General features: G+C 31.1%; 1 protein-coding gene across 1 annotated transcript; it reads right to left on the reverse strand.

Annotated features, from left to right (window-relative positions):
- Nucleotides 1–8,517: 8,517 nt before the first annotated feature.
- Nucleotides 8,518–13,603, reverse strand: LOC131629706 (putative disease resistance protein RGA4). Its single transcript, XM_058900486.1, has one exon. It carries the CDS (start codon nt 13,150–13,152, stop codon nt 10,024–10,026), a length of 3,129 nt encoding a protein of 1,042 aa, XP_058756469.1. The 5' UTR covers nt 13,153–13,603; the 3' UTR covers nt 8,518–10,023.
- Nucleotides 13,604–15,005: the final 1,402 nt, after the last annotated feature.

Raw genomic sequence — 15,005 nt, forward strand, 5'->3', positions numbered from 1 at the left:
ATAAATTGGGTTTTAGGGTTCAACTAAAAAAGGAGAAAAGAATGAGGAAATTTTGAAATATCCACTTTACCTTTGATTTTCAATCACCCACAAATAAATTCAACCAAGCCAAATGAACAAATAGGAGAAAAAAAGGGTTTTTGGATTAGGAAATATGAGAATAAGAGACAAATATGAGAGATGATGTGGTTTGAGAAAAAAAGAAAAAGACGTTATTGTGTGTGCGTGTGTGTGTGTGTGAGAGAGAGAGAGAGAGAGAGAGAGAGAGAGAGAGAGAGAGAGAATGAGAAGAGATATTAAAAGAGAGAGAAAAATGAGTTAGTATGTGTTGGTGGTAATTTTTTATTTATAAATTAACTTAATATTAATAAAACTAAAGATTATATATAACATAAAAAAATGAAAAATCTAGTGTGGCTAAAGCCACACCCTGCCTACAGCTAGGTCCGTCTCTGCATTACGTATCTATCATGCACATCCATATATCATAATATGCTTCTTTACTCAATATATAATACTACCACCTGTTACCCTCATTCGCATCTCCTTTCTTTCTTCATGTTAGATCATTGTGTTACATTATAGCCGATATATCAGACTATTAATCAACACAGAACATTAAGTCCCAACACTCTTAAAGTAGCAAGACTCAACACACATCCTGCTACAATGCGTGTGGATATTTAACTTATACGTATGTTTAGGCTTAGTACTTTATAGATGATCATCTTGGATTTAGTAATGATAAGAACCTTTTGATGTCAGGTCACACCATGAAAACCTGTTTTAGGTTGTAAAGTTAAAACAAACATTAAGATTAAAGGGTCGTCAATATTATAACATGAGTAAATTTACATAAACACCACGACCTATTTAGTATATGAATATAATGACAACATATAACCCTAACAATAGAAACTTTAGCAACGCTTACTCATGATTAGCGTAACAACTAGTCTTTCTATATAAGTTGACCTTTGAACTGGTATTTGCTCTATCACTTGAGCAACACTTCAACCTTCAAACTTCCTTTCTTATTCTCCTATTTTAGACCTGAGTGAACTTACTCCAATTTTGTACTCCTCCGATCCACTAGAACTCCCTTTGCACTAAACTAAAAACTCTTATTTTCATAAAGTTTTCTAAGCAAATAGTTCTACAAAGCTTATACTACACAAGTTCTGATAAGTCAATGCAAACAAATTTTTAATAGCATTTATTTTTTAGTTTTTTATTCTATATAAATATTAATTAAATTACTTATTTACATATGTTTAAATGAAATAGGCATTTAAGTAGACTAACAGATCAATTAAGTCTTTGAAAAAGTCAGTCTCATATCTAAAATAAAATGTATGACAAACTACATACCAAATTTAGTCTTTGGTATTTTTAGCGGATGAAAATTAAACTTGACAAATTCTAACTCGACTGAGACTATTTTCACCCTACTAAAGTGCATTATTAGATTTGGCTAGGTAAGAATATTATGTTATAATTTATTGGATTAAGTATGTTTTTAGTCTCTATAAAATTATCAAATTTTGGTTTTGGTCCCTATTAAAAAAATGACATGTTTTTGTCCCCACAAAGTTATTATGCACTTAGTTTTAGTCCCTGCTATTAAACCGATGTATATTTTTGAATGATTATTTTACAACATGTTTAGAACATTATAAAAAGTTCAAAGAATTCAAAATTTGATTTCTAAGTTGAGATTTACATTACTTTTATGATTATCTTTTGAAATTTAAAAAATGCATATTTAATTATCTTCATTTTAAAAAATTCTATAATTTGATAAAGAAACATTTATAGTATTTTAAACACGTGTGAAAAAAATTATTTAAAAATTTAAAATTTTAAGAATAATTAAAGAGTTTTTAAAATTTGAAAAAATAGCATGACTAAAACTGCATGCATAAATTTTTAAAATTTGAGAAAATAGTAGGGACTAAAACTGCATGCATGAATTTTTTTTAAGAACTAAAATATGTCATTTTTTTATAGAAACTAAAAATAAAATTTAAGATATTTATAGTGAAAAAAAATATTTAAATCTAATTTATTTTTCTTCCGTTATTTTTATAAGATTATGAACATCTATTTCAATGGCTTTGATACAATGCAACAATATCCTATAATTCCTCACTACTATTTGTCAATTAAGTTCAACACCCTAATGTGTTGCTACTTTATACATAAAATTATGGAAAAATTGAATATCATCATATATTGAAAAATCAATACAAAAAATGACAAGACTATTAAGGAGAAAATTATCATGTATACGAACATTAATTTTGATTTTGATAATAAATAATGTATGAAAACATTTTTATTTTAGTTTAATTGCAACTTTATAGTCTTTTATTTTACTTGAGTTTTGGTTTCCCATTTTAAAATTTGATATTTATCTCCGTATTATTTTTTTCTGAAATTTTATGTAAATTTTATTTTAGTGTTATTTTTGTGATATGACAGGTGAAATAATGACCTGTGATGACCATATGGCATAATTAAATCACCACATCATTTATAATTATTTTTATTTTAATAATAGTATAAAATTATATATTTAAATTTAAAAATTTAATAACCTAAATTTTATATTTTTAAAATTTTAAAAAACTAATAACTTAAATTAAATTAACATTAACTATTAAAATTTTCAAAATAACAATGAGATTCCAACTAGGGACATGTGATGTTCCAAGCCTTTGGTCCAACCATTGTGACAATTGAGCTATGACAGTTTTGTTTGAACAAATGATAATAGAAAAATATTAATGCACCGTTAATATTATTTGTCAATTTTTTAATGAACTTAATTAATTAGTGTATAGGGGTCTAACACTACAAACCCCTCTTTTGCAATACGCCCTGCAAGATCATGCACCAAACCAAAAAGGTCATTTATCTTTTTCTAACCTATGAAATGATTGACTTGTAAAATAATAAAATACTGATAAGATATTAAAATGAAAGTTTAAATATTCATAATGTAATCATCCATAATATATATTTATATAATATTAATCTTTGATCTATTATAAATTGTCGATATCATTTTTATTATTTGTTTTAGGTGAGTTTCTTGTTTTAGAATCTTCTTATTCCATATGAAGAAGAAAAAAGAGTAATTAAAATAAGAAATTTGATAATAGGAAATTCATCAAATCACCACTCCTAAAACATAAAGTCATGAAACATTTAAATGCTTTCTTAAAAATTAAGATATGATAGAAAAAAAAATTTTGTCTCCATTAAAATGTTCATAGGAGAGAGAATCGGGATATGATCTTCTCATGCTTGATATCTCTTACTCTCCATTTTGCTAAAATCCAAACTATTAAATTAATCTATATACAGGGGAGAGAAAAAGGTGAAAGAAAATTAAATCATTAAATTTAAATTTAATGGTCAAATATGGCACAAGAGAGATGACAGCATAAAAAACGCATGAGAGTATCTATTTCCGCGTGAACCGTGTCATATATAATCTTCAAAAACTTATTTACAATTGTTTTATCAACAATACTATTTGCAGATCATTTTTTACACTTAATACTTCCACTGTATTTATATGATAAATAGTATTTTTTTATATAAAAATAATATTATTTTAATTTATTTTTTTATAAAGAAATATTTTATTTTAAAATTTATTTTATTACACAAATATAAGATTATGTCATTAACCAACTTTACAATGCATAAAATATAAGTCATTAACCATTTATTTTACTTATAACTTATTAACCACTTTCACTATTTCATTAATCAATAAAATATATATTACTAACTGACACTAAATTATAAATGTATTAACCAATTTTTACACTTCAATGATCAACTTTATTTTACTATTTAATTTTTTTATATATATTTGAGAACTCATTAACTAAATTATGACCTATATTAACCAACTTAATACATAATATTAATCAAAGTTGGTTTACTACGTAAGATTTAATATTTCATATCAGATTATTCGATAACTAAACTATGAACCATATTAGCCAATTTATAATACTCAATTAACCAATTTATAATACTCAATTAACCAATTTTACTTTATAACTTAAAAATACTTTTTATGTTAAAATATATATTAACCAAATTCTGAACTGTATTAACCAAGTTTTGATATTTCATTAACCAAATTAATTTTAAAAAAATATAGAAAAATCTATCAAAAATTATTTTATAAAAACACTATTCACGTATTTGTTTTTTTGTTATAAGCAAGGAATTCACTAAAAATGAGTACTAGGGGTACTCAAAACCCGCTTACAAAAAGAAGAAGCAGCACCGACCAACATTAGGAAAATTACAAACCAAGTGAAATCTACTTAAAATATTTGTGAATAGTGTATTAGATGTAGGTGTATGAAATGGGTGTAGGAATATCATTTCCCTTGTTTTATATATATTTTTGAGTGAATGTCTTTTTTAGTCCCTCGCAAAAATTACACTACTCAAATTAGTCCTTCACAATTAGGGGTGGGAATAGGCCTGGCCGGCCTACAGGGGCCTATAGCCTAGCCTACTTAAGGCCAGGCCAGGCCAAGCCTATTTGATAAAAAGGCCAGGCTTGGGCTTTTTTAAAAGCCTATTTAATAAAATAGGCCAGGCCTAGGCTATTAAAAAAGCTTATAAAGCCTTGTAGGCCGGCCTATATTTTCATATATATTAAAGTTAGTCTAAATAGGTTGGCCTATATATGCAAATATATTAGAAAAAATGTTAAATAGATTGGTCTATATATGAATATATATTAGAAACAAATGCTAAATAGGTCGGTCTAAATGTTCATATATATGCGACCTATAAAGCTTATTAAGTAATATGAATTAATTGAAAACATTAATAAGAAAGAGGCTTTTAAATAGGCTTTCAGGCCAGTCCAGGCTTTTAAAAAGGCCAGGTCAGGCTGAAAAAACGAGCCTATAGTAGGCCATAGGCCAGGCTCAGGCCTTGTAAGTTTATCGTAGGCCAGGCCTAGGCCTTATAAAGCCTAGCCTAGCCTAGCCTATTCCCACCCCTATTCACAATAAAATAGACCCGGTTTAATCTCTTACAAAATTTAACCGAACCAGATTAGTCCTTCTTTAATATTTTTGTCAAACCAATTTTTTATTTAATTTTTAAACAATTATGAATTAATAATATAAAAAAACCAAAATTGTTTCTTATAAGTTGAACTCAGACCTTTTAAACCACATCTTACAATTTTTACCACTAAATCATTGTGCATTCATTAAAAGTAATTCTCGTGATTTCTAGTAATCTTAAACAATTTATGCACATAATTTATTAATATTAGTAGAAATCATGAGAATTACTTGTCATGAATGTACATTCACCAATTGATAAAGACACATAGATGTCTTTTAAAGACATTGGATTTTTTTTGTGAGGGACTAATTTGACTTGTAATATTTGTGAGGACCAAAATGGATCTTCATTCAATTTTTTATATGTTTTAAATCTTACTGCAAATACTTTACACGGGATACAATCTTCTCTAAGGATGTTCAAAATCGAGTCGACCCAATAGAAAACTGCAAAATCGAACAAAACCAAATCGAAATCGTAAAAAACCTTCGGATGTGTTTGAGTCATTTTTTATCAAAACTACGCGGTTCGGTTTGCGGTTTGTATTTTACAAATTAAATAGAACCGAACCGAACCAAATCACATTATGTTACAATTCAAACTTCACTTAACTCGTATATAACACAAACTTAAACCTATTATGTATTAGCCTTACGATTATGAATGATTTTTTTTCCTCACACGTAAGGTTTCAGTTTAAGTCTTCTCAAATTTTTACTAGTGCTATCACACATTCTTCTCATATTCTTTTTCAAGTATATCTCGCATCTTCTTCTCAAATCTCTCATTTCTTATGTTGTTTTTTTTCATCTTATTATTTGTATTCTAGTGTTCTCTATTCCAATTATGTTTTTGGTGCACCTCTTCTTCTCCAATCTATCATCTCTTTCTCTTACTTTTACATTTTTTCTAATCTTTCATCTCCTCTGTTTTTCCTATTTCATTATAATTTTTTTTAATATTTTTATGCTACAATTTTATGTTTTCTATTCCACTTTTCTCTAATATTATTTTTGTATATCAAATGAAAATTTGGTGTCCTAATATGATGAATTTTGTTGTTATTTAATAACTCATAAATGACTAAACACAAAATTATGTTGTCAATGTGTATGTATGACTCAATTATTTTTTTTATAAAAATCAACCGAATCAATCCAAACCGTATTAATTTGATTTGGTTTTATTTTTAAAAGTCAATCGAATAAAATCAAACTGCACACTTTTCTCTCTTACTGTTTAGATAATTTTTTATCTCAAAATCGCCGAAAATTGAAGTACACGCCCATAAACCTATGAATATGTTATTAAGGAATAGTAATATCTGTTATCATTTGTATACAAAAAAACTGTCTCGATTGGCACAATGATTGGACCAAAAGGCTCGGAACACTATGTCCATTGCTTGACTTGAATCCCACTTTGGATAATTTGAAAATTTTAAAAGTTAATATTAATTAATTTCATTAAAAATGGATGAATAATTTAAAAAATCACTTCTTTCAAAAATGATAAATAACTTTTATTGCTAATTTAATTTAGGTTATTAATTTTTTAGAATCAAATATAAAATTTATTTATTATTAAAATAAAAAATAATTATAAATGACCAGTTAATTGAATTATGTCATATAGCCATGACACACCCTTACTTCACCTGCCATGTCATAAAAAAATACACCAAAATAAGAGAAGAGACTAAAATTTTGAAGAAAAAAATTACAAGGACTAAGAAAGCCGTAATTAAAAATGGAAGGAGCAAAATTCAAAAAAGTAAAAATAGAAGGACCTTTTATTTTTTAATTTTTGTTTCATGTGTTGAAAGACATTTGAACACAATAAGAAATGGGTGTTCTAGAAGAACTCATAAACATGTGTTTTGGAATTGTCCCCTAGAAACTAGAAGGAACGAGCAAAGCATCATTAGCCACCGTGATTAACATATGAATATCACAAAGCATTCTCTAATTGTGGTGCCTACATATCATTTGGCCAAATCCCTTGGTCAACTCTACACCTAATAAGGTTAAATCTTTTTTATCCTTTGAAAGAGAAAAAGTTGTTATCATCTGGTAATTTATCCTCTAAACACCATAAACTACATTGTCTAAAATTTTATTCTTTAATGATCACAATGATTTATCCTTTACTGTTTTCTAAAAATAGTATAATATTGTGTAAAATATTTCTAACACCTAGAATACATCCATGCAACAAAGCTTATTACCAAAAATATCTCCTACAATGGTCTAATCGAGTTGTCTTATGTTCAAAGTCACATGTTATACTCATTTCTTATACTTAATGTTAAAATATTAAACACCTGTATTTATTTAGAAAATTTTAATCCTCTCTATGAGAATAAAGTTATAAAGGCAAACACCTTTATCCATTTCATTGTTATAATTTTCTTAAAGGGGTAAGTTGTATCTATTGATTATTTGAGAAGACAAAGAAATCATGTCATAAACAGAATCTTTGTATTGATAAATCTAAATTATAATTAGTTGGATTAGAAGATAATTTAGTGATTGCAATCATTTAAAAAATCTTTAAATGTGAGTGAATTAAACGTAGCTACAAAATTGTGATGGTGTATCAGGATAAACTTTGTTTATACTCTTCACTAAATGTCTAGATGATTATCTTATTATTGATTATAATCCATTCCTTATAGTAGTTAATGACTTACTTCCCTCTAATGACCACTAAATTTCCTATAGATGAAAAATTATATTTTAACTTGACCTTGATTTACATGTGTAAATATTTAAACTCTTTAATTTTCACTATTTTTTTAATTAATGGCGAAAAATTATATTGAAATTAAATACTAAGGATACACAACTCATGTACAAAGGGAGAAGAAGAAGGTCTATAATCAACAAGATTTAGGAAAACAAAGAATAGGATTTCTAAATCAATCTTTCCACTCAAAATTTAAAGGCCTTAATAGACCAAACAAGCATTTTTTTAAATTATCCGCCAAGCACTTAGAAAACTCAAGCAAGTGTGACATAACATCTTCTTAGAGAGACATACGTCTTGAGTAGGGAGTCTCCTCACAAGCATCCTCCATGCGAAAAACTTGATGTCCATGCGAAAAACTTGATGTTGTTTGGAACACAAGAACTCCAATTTAGAGATAGAGTTGCAGTCAACCTTGCATCAACCGAGACATCAGAAGACGAGAAATTTGCCAGAATTTTATATGCCAAATTTTTCGAAAAATCAAAAGCACATCTCTATCAAACAACTTAGTCAATAGCAAGCGGATTATGAGAGAAGGAAGACAATATTTCCTTAAGTTCTTCCAGCTGTGATTCAGATTCTACAAAGAATAAAAATGGAAAAGAATAAAAATGGATCAATCTCGACGTTCCAGTTCCAGCAGCCATCAGATAAAAAACCTACAATACAAACAATCACATTTTGTTCACACCAATGGTCAAATAGAGTTGGAAAACTTAATTTGAGTGGTTGATGACCTATCCCTCTCGACCTCAAAAAGTAATGTCCCAACTTGCACCCAGTTTGCAACAGATGTTGTTTTCAAAGCAACCATAATTTGAACCCGTTGTAGTCATAATATCTCTTATATCTCGCCACCACAGTGAAGAATAATTAGACGTGGGAATAGAAGTGTCGAGAAATTGACTTATTATATCATCGTACTTAAAAAAGATAAAACATGAACCCAATGTAAATCTTGTTTATTCACAATTTTCTAAATCTACTTGTTGACCAGAGCTACACTAAAAAACCCACAGTGCTTTATTCCCAATCCCCCATCAGCTTTAGAGTTACACACGAAAGACCAGGATACTCAATTGATCTACCTCTTACTTTCCTCACCTTTCCAAAGAAAAGCTCTTTGAATCTTGATTAATTCATCAATCACCACCTTTCGAGCTTTGTAGAAAAAAAGAAATATAGTGGAATGAAGTTAAGAACTGTATTTAAAAGAACGATTTGCCTTTCATAGGAGATGAACTTGCTATTTCCAACTTGAAAAACGACATCTAAATTTATCAAGAATCAGAAGCCATGAATTATGGCTTATAGGATTGACGCCTAAGAGAATTGTCAAAAAAATTAGAGGAAGGTGTGAAATTGAACGAGCTAGAAAGTCCGAAGCAGTCTCCAAGAAAGCTGGATCGATGTTGAAGCCCAAAATCCTACTTTTGTGAAAGGTTATTCTTAAGCCTAAAACTATTGGAGATATTCTGAAGCGCAAAATCACTTTGAGCGTCCAGATATTTTCCCAGCAAGATTGACCAAGAATGATTGTGTCATCTACAAATTATTGGAGATTAAAATTGAGATTATTCAAAAAAGCGGAAGGTTGAAAAATTACTTGAGAAACCACATTTTTCATGAACCCGTCTAAACCTTTTGTTACGATAATGAAAAGAAACTAGGAGAGGGGATGCCTTTGTAAATCCTTGACCGAACTTACATTTAATAAAATATTGTTATCAAAGGTTTAAAATATAAAAAGAAATTAAGACACCATAACAAAGAATAAATATAAATATGTTATATTAATATTTGAAAAATTTACAAATTTCACTTAAGATTCAAACATTTGAAGTCCCTGAAACAAAATATTTTCAAAAGGATTTAACAAAGTAACAAACAAAGCATGTATCCTTCTTATATCCAATTTTTTTTTTTTTTTTTAAAGTTGATGGTTTATAAGTACCACCAACTTGTTTACAAAGAAAATACTACATTGCTGCTGCCACGGATTGAACCCTGGACCAACAGCCTACACCCGCTCAGTCAGCAAGTGCCAACTGAGCTACCCCACCCACCCCTTTCTTATATCCAATTTGACGTCACTCAAACAAAACATTTTCGAAAGAAAACAAAACAATATCCCCTGTTTCCAACATTTTTTTATATTATTTCATTCATACCCATCCAATTTGGAGGGGGATATAACGAGGGGCAGGGAATAATTATTCGTGGAATATGCGCAATCTTGTTCCAGTCCTCCCCTGTTTCCTTCTTGCATCGCTCCTCTAATGTTGGGCAGCCATAAATTTTCAGAACCTCTAGAGAAGTGAGGTGTCGAATACCCTCCGGCAGGCATCTCAATTCTTTACAATAATGAATCTCTAAGGTTTGAAGGGATTGCAGACCTTCCCAAATTTTTTCTGGTAAAGACTCAAGCTCAATGCACCCAATGATTTCCAGATATTCCAAAGCAAGGTTAAAGGGTTCATTTGGTAACTCCTTCAAGTTCTCAAAATACTGTACATTTAGAGATTCAAGACAAGTAAGCTTTCTGAACATCCCCTCTGGAAAGGATGTTATTCCACTACCTATACAAAGGTAAAGGGTAGTAAGACCATAGAAGCTAGAGATTGAACTCAGTAACTCATTGTTACACCCATATACATGAAGGTCTTTAACATATGGAAGACATGGCAATCTAAGTTGAGGGCAAAAGGAAATTCTTAAAAAAGAAAGACAAGGAAACATCTCCCTTCTTTCCACTTTCAACAACCTCTCCAATCTTGGTAATCTGAATAATATGAGTTCCTCAAGAGATGGGAAAATCTTCACGTCCATACTGTTGTGAGATTCGTCACCATCATCATCATTATCATCCACATATTTCACATTATTCATATCACATAGTTTCAGTTTCTTAAGAGATGGTAGTTTCCCAAGTGGTGAAAGTCGCACACACTTGTTGCAACCCTTAAGTTCCAAAGAAACTAAACTAGTTAGAGTTTGGATCCAACTTGGGAAACATAATCCGTTATAGTAACGTATCTTCAAGCTTTTGAGATTTGTGTGAGGTTGAAGCCTTTCTAGTACTTGCTCGGAACTAAAACTCGGGGTCTCGGTGATTTCATCATTGATGCTCCATGACATGCATACTTTCTGGAGTTCTTTTTTAGCTGTCAAATTGGCATCTTGAGCATGAGATAAACTACCAACATCTTTTAACCCTTTGATATTCAGTTTCCCTCCAAGGTTTAGATCACGTAGTTCTGTCAAGCTTTGTCCTCTCTTTAAACTAACGATGTATACACTTAATGTTCTTAGGAAAGTTAATTTCCCAACGTCGGGAAACAATTGAGAAAGTGAATCACAACGTTCGACGACAAGATGCCTAAGATATTGTAAACAAGCCAAACGCTTCGGTAGACATCTCAGTTTTGCAAGACTTTTTAATTTCAAGATTTCCAATTTACGTAAGTTGTAAATCGAATTAGGGATGTTTTGAATGTCACAACCATAAAGTTCCAAATACCTTAAATGAATTAAGTTTCCGAGTGATAATACCTGGAATGGGGAAATGCGTAAAACCCGAAGAGAATAGTTTGTGGGGAATGGGAAGTGATCAGTTTGTAAGGAATGGGAAAGGCCCCATGAATATGGACAACGATTCAACTCAAACATTGTGCGTAGGGACTCTAATTTTTTCAAAGCACTCTCATCCACCGATAAATTGGGACCAAAGTGAAAGCTAATATGATGGGTACTTTCGGACAATTTAGTCTTCTCATCCTCTAAAATCACACATTCTTGCCCCATTATCGACTGAGCAAGATCGTGGACAAGATCATGCATCTTAAAAGAAATGTCTTCAGAATATGTATCAATCTTGATCTCTTGAAAGAATGATTTTTGGCACAATTCATTCCAAATCATGTTGCCAACATCTTCGACCTCCAAATTTTCTCTAGACGAAATAAATCCATTAGCCAACCAAAGTTGAATCAGTTCTTCTTTCATGATTATGCTATCTTTGGGAAATATCGCACAAAAAGAAAAACACTGCTTTAAGGTCGGAGTTAAATGAAAGTAGCTCAACCTCAAGGCAGGCAAGATTGAATTCTCATGTGTTAAATCCCAAATTCTGCTCTCTTTTACTTCAAGCCATTCTTTTTCTCCCCTCCTAGATCGCATCAGACCTCCCAATGCTTGTGCCGCAAGAGGCAATCCACCGCATTTCTTTACTATCTCCTTACCTATTGCCACAAGTTCTGTGCGTTCTTCTCTGTTGTGTCCAAATGCATATTGTTTGAACAACAACCAACATTCATTTTCTGGGAGACCAGACAAATGATAAGTTTGGCATGTTCTCACAATTTCCGCAACATCCTCATCTCGAGTGGAAACTAAAATGGAAGAACCTCTAGATCCACACAACAACACAGATTTCAACTTATTCCATTTCTCTTGGCTTAATCCAGACTCTATTTGTTGAGTTTTGTTCCATACATCATCTAAAATTAGAAAGTATCTTTTACCTTGCAACAAACCTTGCACCTTTAGTTGTATTGCATCTAAAGATAAAGAATCACACTTCTCAGATGTGATAGATTCTATAATGGAACATAGAATCCTCTTGACCGAAAATGCCTCAGAAACGCAAACCCAAATTTTTGTATTAAAATTGACAGTCACCCTAACATCATTGTAGACCAACTGAGCAAGAGTTGTTTTTCCAACACCGCCTAAGCCAACAATGGGATAGATGGAAAGAGAGTCAGAGTCCTTCGCTTGGGTGAGAAGAAGCTCAACAATCTTTTCTTTATCATCTTCTCGTCCAAAAACTTTAGGTTCGGCAATAAAAGAGCTGGTTTGGCGCCATTCAGGTACTTCAATTGAGCTTTCCCTAATATTAATACCCTCTCGAGGAATAAATTTGCTTTTACTATCAGCAAGATCGTCTAATCTCCTTGTAATTTCTTTCAACCTCTTGCCTATGTCACGACGAAAAAGTAAATTCTTTAAGTTGATACCCCTCAGCCGGGTAGATCGAATGGAACATTCATCAAGGATATCATCAAGCACATATACAGCATCTTTGAGTTGTTGCAGCCATACCTTAACAGAGCGGTCAGTGACTTGTTTCTGCTCAGCATCTTCAAGGACAGCCTTGATGAGATCTAAGGTGGTTGATAGCTTTTCAGCCTTTGACTTGATTCCGAAAACGGTGGAAAGTTCATCCTGAAGCAGAGATGACAAATTCTCTAACACAAATCCAAGCAAGGCCTCAGCCATTTTTTCAGCAATGAAAGAGATGAAAAATAAGAAGATTGAATTTTGGAGTGTTGAAGTAAACAGGAAGAACTGTGAGTAGAATGCAATGGTAGCAAGTGCTTAAGTAGCTGTAGCTGATGTATTGGGAATTATGAAAGGCACAGTGAAAAGTTCAATAATTGATTCAAGGTTCCATTATTGATTTTCTTTGTGTCTTTTCATTAGTTTTCATATGAACAAAAAGTCTACTTTTGCATAAATATCCTGAAACAGGTCCCCACTGGCCAGTAAAGATTGTTGGGAAGGGAAGAGTTTGATTGAGCCACTTTAACCACTAAGATGTGGCAGACAGAATGATGAACACTAACTTTGCTTTTATAATGGAACATAATGATGAAGTAACTTTGCTTTTATAATGAACAGTTGTCCATACCAGTGTATTGTATACTCCGTATTATATAAAGTTCAAAAATATACAATACAATAGTGCTATACAATACATGACATGGGATAGGGAATAACCCATGGTGTCATCTAATGCATATATGCAATTAAAGCCATTCTCAGAAAAGAAAATTGCTCTGAAACAAAATGACATGGACATACAAATTGTAGAAGGGAAACCAATTGTATCATACATTAGAAATTGTTGACAAACTCCTTATAAGAAAGCCTTTGGTTGCCCCAATCATGTGAATTCTTCTTATTATAAGTTAGCCAATAATCAAGAAAGAATGTAAGGGATCACAAGAATTGACTTCAACAATTGGCTTATCAAGCTATTTAAGTAGTTGACTCTTTAATTCATAATCCTCAAATATAATGATTGTGATTCCATTTTCTACGCCACAAAGAGCTTCTATCTTTTCTAACTGATATTGCTGTAAAACCAAAGGCCTTCCATATATCAGAATCACCACCAGTTTTGGGTGTCTGATTTATGTTAGGGTCCAATAAATTATAGAGTAGATACTTTGTAATGAGATGCAAAAATGTAGAACCGAATAAGCCTGACATTTACATAAGCTGTAAATATTGGTGGTTTGAACTTTTCTTCCCTCAGATGAGCATTGTATAGAGGATTTATGCAAGTTAGAAGTTTATAATAAGTGAGCCGGTGTTACATTTAAAGTTACAAAATTCTGTTTTGAACAATTTTATATATCTGCTTAACTACTAGATTCATTTCAGACTTATAATAGATTTTGAAGTGAAGTATCAAATATTAAAATGGTGCTTTACATAAAGTAGGAGACACAATAATTGGAAGTTTGAAGTTGAACTAACTAATTGAACTACTAAGTAGGTAATATTTATGAGAATTCTATAGTTTCACCTTTTGCCAAAAAGTGTAGGTTTTTGCTGCATTCTTTTCTGCGAAATGAAATATCCACCAGCACCAAATCCCTTATGGAAGATCGTTGGTCTTAACGATTTGATCAGATAGAACACTCACATGGTAGAGATACAAGATCAATGAGTGACATATCCTGCAAACATAGTACAAGAGATTAACTACATGGCAGTGGAAATAAGGGTGGAGGAGAAGAGTGAGTCTACAATTTTGTGTTTTAACAATTAATCTTTATTGACGTGTCATAACTCTTTCCATAAATTCTCTCAAATAATCTCAAGTGATTATGCACTAGCCACTAGATAAATTTAAATATGACAATACAAACACGTCTTTGACGATAGCCTAGCTAAAATCTGCCTTCTTTTATACTCCGCAACATAACAGCAGGACCATAGTGAATGGTGGAGGTGGAACTGCGGCGAATATAGACGCATATAAGGGTAAATGTCTCTACTTCTTCATTCTAAGAAATATCTACTTTTGGAATATGTGCCATCTTGTTCCAGTCCTTCCCTGT

Source organism: Vicia villosa, unplaced genomic scaffold, assembly GCF_029867415.1.
Source record: "Vicia villosa cultivar HV-30 ecotype Madison, WI unplaced genomic scaffold, Vvil1.0 ctg.000600F_1_1, whole genome shotgun sequence".
Taxonomy (NCBI): domain Eukaryota; kingdom Viridiplantae; phylum Streptophyta; class Magnoliopsida; order Fabales; family Fabaceae; genus Vicia; species Vicia villosa.

What these genes read in the sequence shown, in the direction of transcription:
- LOC131629706 (XM_058900486.1), bottom strand. Translation starts at nt 13,152, where the DNA reads ATGGCTGAGGCCTTGCTTGGATTTGTGTTAGAGAATTTGTCATCTCTG.